The 9,130-nt window shown below is 41.2% G+C and overlaps 1 protein-coding gene across 1 annotated transcript in view; it reads right to left on the bottom strand.

Annotated features, from left to right (window-relative positions):
• Positions 1–258: 258 nt before the first annotated feature.
• MMUT (methylmalonyl-CoA mutase) overlaps positions 259–9,130 on the bottom strand; it is a 267,755-nt gene continuing 258,883 nt past the window's right edge. The window contains exon 13 of the mRNA XM_086926220.1: positions 259–655. Within this exon, the coding sequence (XP_086782346.1) occupies positions 527–655 (129 nt within the window). The 3' untranslated portion in view covers positions 259–526. The remainder of the gene's footprint in view (positions 656–9,130) is intronic.

Below are 9,130 nucleotides of genomic sequence, written 5' to 3'. Positions count from 1 at the left end.
GCTTGTGAAACCAGACCTAAAAAAAGTAAATGAGTGTGAGGTACTCAGAAAACAGCCAGAACACGGAGCACGTTGAATTTCAAAATAACTTTTCGTAATAATTCCCAGACCAGGCACAATGCAGTGCCTTTTTTATTAGGAGATATATAACATAAAAGTATGGTTGTAACAATGTTGCAGGGTAGAAATTATGCTAATTAAATAATTAAACGGTTGTGCAAGTGTTTTCGCCGGAATTAATCAATACATGAAACTAAATTCAATGAAAAATATTTACAGTTTATTTAAAACACTTATTTATTTATTTAGAATATTCACAATGTTTCATTACATTAGTAAAGTACAAAGTTCTCCAGCCTCAGATGACCAAGTTACAAAATAACACTTCTCTCAGGAAGTACATACACATTACACGCATGTGGATCAGATATAGGACTTTCTTTGACCTCAGCGAGGAAATCATAAGCCTGGTGATACATTCTACACATATCAGTGAAATAGTGAGAGACGTTTTATGAACTGGATTCTATATTGATTGTTGTTTTTTATCCAGCCATTTTTCAATATCATCGATTACTTGGACAGCAGCTTTTGGAATGCGTGTTCCTGGGCCAAATATGCTTGAGACACCAGAGGCAAAAAGAAAATCATAGTCCTGAAAAAAACAAAATGAAAAATCATTGTTATTTCAGTGCATAATAATCGTTAGGAGGCCTGCAAATAAGCAGCATACTGATTCAATGGGAGATTGCACATGGTACTTAAAGCACACATCGACCAAAAACAATAGTTCTGGCAATTTTTTACATTAAAATGTTTCTTCTTCCCCGATCTCCAAAGAGGTCTGGTCCAAAACGTGTGACTCAGTCTCTAGAAATAAAATTTTGCCAGCCCTATAACAGACAACAATTTTGCTCTTACACAAAGTATATTGGACACCAGCTCGCCTACACCTATACAAGATTAGAGAAAATTCCAGGTGTTGGAATTGTAAGGAGGAAACAGGAGACCTAGCACATCTGATGTTTTACTGCAAATGCGTAAAACCTTTTTGGGATAGTATTTTTGATTTTATCTCTAAACTACTCTCATCAACCCTTAAAAGGGAATTCTCAACGCTGCTATTTGGCTTCCTTAGTGTGGAATTCCTGAACGACAATGATAGGGCCCTTTTGGATCTTCTCCTGATAGCAGCAGTTAAAGTCATCTTAAATAACTGGAAGGATACAAACAAAGCGTCTTTTAAATGCTGGTTAAATTGGGTCTCCCACCTCAGGGGCGCTGACACAATTGCACTCCAAAACTCAGCATGGACACCCCCCCATAGGTATATGTGCGATAGTCTTGCCACATATTTTGAATCACACAAACCACCATGAAATATACCCCTTACCGATGGGTAAGCTCATAGTCTGCTCAAACCTGGCCTATACCTGTTCGCTACCTAATTTCTTCTATAAGTAATCTTCTGTACTATGTGGTTGCAGTACATGAATAGATGTTTATTGGCAGTGTATGATATGTGTTAATTTTTCCTTTCTTTTGTTTGCTATTTAGTTTATTTTGCAGTATTCTGTTGATATTTATGTATGATCTGTGTATTCATTTGTTCAGAAAGCAACCAATAAAAACTTTTGAACACAAAAAAAGTTTTCTTGGTCAGCAAGACTGTATTTGTAGTTGTATGGCAGGGTGAATAAAACGATGAGTCAATGGTTGGATTTGTGAGTGAGTGCATAGATGAATATGTGAGTTACTTTATGCATAGATAATTAATGGGGAAATGCCTTCGGGCCTGATGACGAGTTGGCGGTGGGGGAGCGGGGCCAAAGGATAGGATAGGATGCATATTTATAAAGCGCACTAAAACCAAAAGGTATCAAGGCGCTGAGCAGGACGAAAGAGAGACTAGCACCAACCAACTATGAGGCAAAGAGCCAGGTCTTTCAGATCTTAAAGGACTCGAGTGAGTTGGCCGCGGTGATAAAGGGAGGGGACGGTATTCCAAAGTCTAGCAACCGCCACAGAAAATGAGCGGCCTCCCCACCTGGACCTACAAAATCTAGGCGAGACAAGTTTTTTCTGAGTGGGAGATCTCAAGGTTCTGCCTGGGGTGTACCAATGGAACTAGGTTTTAAGATGTAATTATCCTGTACAATGCATGGCCTTGTACACCATGTTCAGAGTCTTAAAGGTGATGCGCTTCCTGATCGGAAGTCAATGCAAGGCATGGATTCCTTCCCTAACAGACTGATGTTGAGGGATGTTAAGAATAAGTCTTGCCGCAGCATTTTGCACCACCTGAAGCTTGTTCAAGGAGTCTTTGCTGACATTGAGGTATAATGCATTGCGATAGTCTAGCCGAGAGGTAACTAGGGCAATAATGGTGGGCCGATCTACATCCGAAGGAATGTAGGGCAGCACTTTCTTAAAAGCTTTTAGAATATGGAAACAAGTACTAACCGTGCGGTTCATCTGGGCAACAAAAGACAGGCCCTCATCAAAAATTACCCCCAGATTTTTAGCCATTGTCACTGGACAGGAAGAGGATTGCAGATTTCGGGCAATCAGGTGGCAGACCAAATCGAGGACTGAGGGCCGAAAACCAATACCTCAGTTTTGCCTGTATTGATTTTAAGAGAGTTGTCCTTCATCCAACGTATTATGCTAGTCATACATAGATTGAACCTTTGAGCAACCAGCTGAAACCATTAGAGATGGAGATTATGATTTGCGTGTCATCCGCATAGGAGAGGACCTGGAAGCCAAAAGATCTCACCAATGAGGCCAAGGGGTTCACATAAAGATTGAAAAGAGTGGGGCTGAGCGAGGAGCCCTGGGGGGGGGCCACAGGAAGACTGAAGGACTTGGCATTGAACCCACCGTAGCTGCTGACATTGGTTCTGCTGTGCATAAAAGAGTGGAGAAGCTGCAAGGCCTTCCCGGTGACACCTACATCTTGCAGTTGCTGAAACATGCAAACTGGGGAATGGTGTCAAACGCCGCCGAGAGGCTGACTGTCAAGTCCATGCCGTGTAATAACTGGGCATGCATGCAGACAGGGGGCCACACTATGTGCCTCCCTACATGCATCCCCATGGCCTGAGGCACCAGGGGCCTTGTGGTGTATCCTTAGTTTCTACACCGTCAGAAGTCTCCTTATGTGAACACCGCCTTGAGACTGCTGGCAGAGAGGAAACTCATGCAGCAGCCCTGCCAAGCTTACTGCGGCATCACATTGCCACACCACCGCCAGGGTTTGCGGACCCATTAGCGGGTGCCGCCATTCCATTGCGGTCCAACCGCAGAAGTTGTAATTCAGCTGTCAGACCACTGGTGCGGCAGTAACCGCCGCACCACTGTGGGTTTGGTGGTCATATGGACTTTTTTTAAGCCAGTAATAAAGCTGGACAGCAGAAGGACTTTACAGGAATAAATAACTAAACACTAAAAACAGACTAATAATCATCCAATATACAGTAAGGGAGCACTGGCTGTAGAGATAATTAGATTTGTAAACCTGAGAAAGACAGATGTGTTAACAATGCAATAATATCCTAGTAGAAGATGAAACTTACTTACATATTGTATCAACCAGAGGCAGACTGTAGACTATATATATTACCTACTGGCGCTCGGCAGTAGGTATATATAGTTAGGATTTTTTTGAATAGGGATTTCTGAAAATTCTATGTTGAATAACTTTCGCGTTGATGGACGGAATTGGCTGAAATTTACAGGAAAATGGCACATTTTGTTTCTGAGTGTCCCCTGGAAGTTTGGGGGGGTTTCGTCAAGCGGGGGCCGAGAAAAAAGGGGGGGTCCCAAAACGTGTTTTTAACATTGAGTTTTCCATAGGGCGGTTGGACTCACTTTTAGCTCGAACGGCTGAATGGATTTCCACAAAACTTGGCAAAATTGTAGGGAATGGTAGCCCGATGTGCCTTTGCTATGTCTCAAGATATATGCTCCAGTGGTTTTTACGAAAATTAACTTTGAAAAATATATATTGGGCTACATTGGGCTATATATATGTTAGAGCCCAAATGTAGCCCAATGTAGCCCAAACATGGCCACCAGAGACAAAGAAAACCAAATGTAGCCCAAATATCAGCCAGATGTAGCCCAACTATAGCTCAGGGACAGAATGTCCCAGAGTGTTCTAAAGAACAACTAGAGCGCTAACAGTCTTACTTGTGACAAACGTATGGCACACCGAAGTCATCTTGATTGGAATAAAGTGTTAACACTTAGAACATTTAATTTGCAAAGGAACAAAATGAGGGGTTTTTATTTTGCCATAGAAATGTTATATATTACCTACTGGCGGTCGCCAGTAGGTATATATAGTTAGGATTTTTTTGAATAGGGATTTCTGAAAATTCTATGTTGAATAACTTTGGCGTTGATGGACGAAATTGGCTGAAATTTTCAGGAAAAGTGAAAGGACTAACATGATAAACACATTATTCTCGAGGTCGAGGACATGGGCGACATCTTATAACGTTGACTGATAGTATAGCCCCAGTGTACAATAAACAAAAAATCATTACTGTATTCTCCATTCTTATCAGTACAAATACAGATATTGATCACAGTTAAAGACACTTCTAACTAGGTCTTTCACTATTATTGCACAAATGCATTTAGGCTGTACTTGTTTTTAAAAGAAATGTGATGGTCAACTTGTTGTCCCTCCTTTAGTCCTCCACACAATATATACTATTGTGGTACCATGCAACATGCCTATGTCGTATGAATACAAAAATACGGAACCAGATTGAAAAACCACCTATTTCCTGTCTATGTTTAAGTCAATATTTGTCGTGCCAATGAACATGCATATTCTAAGCAACGTTCATGATTCATATTTATACAATGTGCAAATACGCAGTCGATATTGTTTGTGCAAAATACGCATTGGTTATAATATGTGCAAATGAGCAAAAAGTAGTTATATGTGCAAATGTTATGCATAATACCATTCCTAAGATTATTTTCTCATTTAAAAACCACATTATGCCAATCAAGAGCATTGATAAATGACTAAATCATTGCCCCCTATATACAATGCATACGCAACAACAACTTATAAGCAGATATTCTACTTTGCTTATATACAACCATAAACAGCGCTTAATATCTATTTTGGTGATTGCATGGTACCCACATATTGTCTATTTACATCATTTTTGCTCATAGTGGGGCCTATTGACATTGTGTGCCGAAGCTGAACGAGTGCTGATAAAGTGAATAGACTAGTGTAATGAGAAAGATAAAAAAATGATTTTTTTCTATATATAATTTTCATTGTGCGAAAGTGCTCGTGCTCACTTAAGTGCAAAACATAATATCTTTTGCCACTTGGGGGGGAGAGGAAAAGATGGAAAATAGTTATCTCACTAATCTATGTCATTGGCAGGTTCAGACAGACATATAAACAACTCTCAACCTGTGTCAACACAAACTATATATTATGGACACAAAGGAGTGTACTAATGGGCTTTTGATAATGAGCACTACTCATAAAAAGTTATGAAGCTCTTCCCCCATATATATATTCACTGAAAAAACCATAGGTTATAGACCATATATAGTTAGGAATTAGCATTTACAAAACCTTGAAAATTCACTGAAAAAACCACAGGTTATAGACCATATATATTTAGGAATTAGCATTTACAAAACCTTATTTTACTCACACAAAACCATTGAAATTCGCATATATAGTTAGTTGCACTAACTATATATCGCGCACCCGCAATCCACTGCTGATCATGTCACATATTACATCATTCATGACATGGTCAGTGACATCACTGATGACATCACTGATGACATCTCAAATGACATTACTGATGACATCACTGATGACATCTCAAATGACATTACTGATGACATCACTGATGACATCATTCATGTGATAATACGAAGAACCTCTTCAGACTCTAATATAACCTTAGATACACTCAGTGTAAACAGACACTCATCCATGGAGTTACTCACACACCTAGTCAGTCATGCAAAGAATCAATCACACCTCCATTTCCTCAACTATACAGTTATACACACCTTACTTATTCAAACATATACTAACACATATTTACTCTCTTATACAATCCCTGATACAAGTTCACAATGATTCATACAGCCACTCACACATTCACTGGCTCTTATGCACAGTTATTTATATATGTCAACTCTCACATGTACTGTGTTTTACATATGTACTTACTTTGACATGTAGCACTGAGATATCCATTCACTCACCAATACACTCATGCACACAGTCAACCGCCCATACAGCTGTTTCCACATGCACTTTTGAACCCATACATCTAGTGAATCAACTGCTCACACATCTATGCACAGAGTCATACACCTCCCAGCCACCCACACACACACTCAGTCTCCCATACAAATACTTGGGCAACCAATCAATAACCCATATAGTTACTCATATAGCTACTGATCAACACATGCAGCAGTTTACAGAACAGACATAATGATGCACAAATTAAGGCAGTTTAGTCACTATCCCATGCACTCAGTGAGACACATTTAATCACTCACTCATACAGTCAGTCATGCACCTACTAAATACTTCATCCAGACACTTATACATCCACTCATTCTTCAATATGTAAGACATATTTTTACTTTACAGAAACATACAGTCACTGGATGTTGTCATCAGTGATGTCATCAGTGATGTCATTTGAGATGTCATCAGTGATGTCACTGACCAGGTCATGAATGATGTAATATGTGACATGATCAGCAGTGGATTGCGGGTGCGCGATATATAGTTAGTGCAACTAACTATATATGCGAATTTCAATGGTTTTGTGTGAGTAAAATAAGGTTTTGTAAATGCTAATTCCCAACTATATATAGTCTATAACCTATGGTTTTTTCAGTGAATATATATATCTATACTACTATTATAAAGAGAGAACTGTGTCCTTTGAGCCAGGTAAACTCGAAAAGTACACCACCAATCCAAACACCCAGGACATCTTTGAAAACGTCAGGGCAAGCAGAAGGACATAGGCTATTAAAAATAAAAAATATACGTTGTTTAAAAAATTTAGAAATAAAAATAAAGGAGTCCCTTGCAAGTAGCACCGGACGTCTGCGTGATCACATAATTTGCTCTCCCTGGCAACACTTGCTGAAATGGCTGCGAATCGTGCTGCCCGGGGTGTCTGAGGCTGTGCATCTCTGCGGATCGTGCCCATTGACGGAAGATCGCGACCTGCTGGGCGGACTGCCGTGGCCCTGCTTGCTGCTGGGCGAAGTGGCGGCCTGTGCGGGCGGGGCGCCTGGAGCAGGACCGGACAATCCCTTAGAGCGCGGACGGGGGTGAGTCCTGGAGTGACTGGCGCTGCTTCATGCATGGGGAGTGGGAGGTAGAAAACGGTGAATTACAGGAGGAAAAACGCATGGAGTGGGACCGGCGGGTGAGGTAAGGCTCAGGCTCTCCGGGACACGGGCGGGAGGGGGCCGAGGTGGGAGGTTGGCCCTGAACAACGGCGGCTGAGGTAAGGCTCAGGCTCCGGGACACGGACAATGTCGTGGCGGGCGGGGCCAGGGCGGGAGTGCTCGCAAGCCTGAAATGCTGCCCCCAGTCCCCTTCTGCCCCAGGCAACAATGGGGCGGGCTGCTAGAATATATATATATATATATATATTTATATTTATATATATCTTATAAGTAAGCAAAGAATACAAATATCCAATCTTGCTAGCTGAAAATACAAGATGACAGAAAAGGTTGCTGAATACCCAGTGTAGGAAAGTAGATTGAGGAGGACAAGTGTCCATCTCAAAGGATGAGACCACCACCTGATAGATGTCACACAAATCAAATACAATAAACCTGTGCTCAGATCCTGGGTAAACTGACACAAAGCAGTTAGGCTTAAACCACAGGCAATGAGTGAAGTATTTAAGCAGTGCATGCACAGTAGGAAAAAAGTCACAAAAAAACTATAAAATTCAAAAAGCTATTTTAACATAAAGAGGAAAATAAGACCACAATGACAAAACTCTAATAAGAGAAACAGAAAATATGATTTTTAAATATTCAAGTGAACACAGCATCAAAAAGCACCAAGTGCAAATAATAGTCTATGAAAGCAGTAGATATGAGTTTAGGCTGACTGCGAGTGAGCCCTGTTCAGATACACCAAGTGGACTAGTCCCAATGAAAGTCTGGTAGTCACAAGTTTGAGCTTCAAAGTATGAATCCAAAAAGGGACTTTGTCATTTTTTTGAAGAAAAATGTGTCTCCCTGCGAGACAAATCTGAAATTGAAGCTGCCTGAGTGGTGTGGCCAGTCAGGTGCCTGCCATAGGTTGATCCAGCTAAGGCTCTGGAGCTTCTAAGGTTTTTTCTTGAAAAAGATTTTTAGTCCCTAATTAGAAAAGTGCTTTGTCGTTTTTATCAGAGTTGTTGGAACCTTTCAGGGAAATGAATCTGAAGTTCAATCTGATGTTGTGGAACTGCCCATCGGGTACTTTTTGCAGTAGGTCGCCTTGGTTCTGGAGTTCTGTATCAAGAGTTTTGAAAAGTTTCCAAAAACATTTTCCTAGTACCCAATCAACCAGAGGAGAACACTTCAAAGCTCCTTAGGGACCTCAGGGAGCCGGGAAAAGGCTACCAGCAGAAGTCAGTCTATATCTCAGCTGCCACAGGTCAACTGGGAATTCTAAGGAAAATACCTCTTTCAGCTTTTTATGTTCTCTGTAGCCCTACACGAGGTCAGGTACCTGACCCTTGGAGTCCACTTCTTTGCCCAGGGTACAAAATGGAGCATCTCCAGTCCTTCAAAGCTCCTCAAAGGCAACAGAGAGAAGGTCTAGTCCTCTTCTGTAGGTCCAATAAGTGTTCTGAGCTTTGTAGGGTTCATCATCCTATGGGTGGGGAGACTACTTATCACTCCCTAACCAATGGGGTAAAATCTCCCAGGGGCATCCCTATCCACTATTTCAGTAAAACCCAGTTGCCTTACTGCAAAAATCCCACAGTGCCCCTCACTCTCAAAATCCAAAATGGGGAAACCATTCTCCACTTGTGCAGAGTCTGTGTTCCACCCAGAGGTGTGGCCAGGGTAATGAGCCTCCTCT

Source organism: Lissotriton vulgaris, chromosome 6 (genome assembly GCF_964263255.1).
Source record: "Lissotriton vulgaris chromosome 6, aLisVul1.2, whole genome shotgun sequence".
In the NCBI taxonomy this organism is placed as follows: Eukaryota; Metazoa; Chordata; class Amphibia; order Caudata; family Salamandridae; genus Lissotriton; species Lissotriton vulgaris.
The sequence above is the reverse complement of the archived record's forward strand: the minus strand, read 5'-3'. Positions and strand labels throughout refer to the sequence as shown.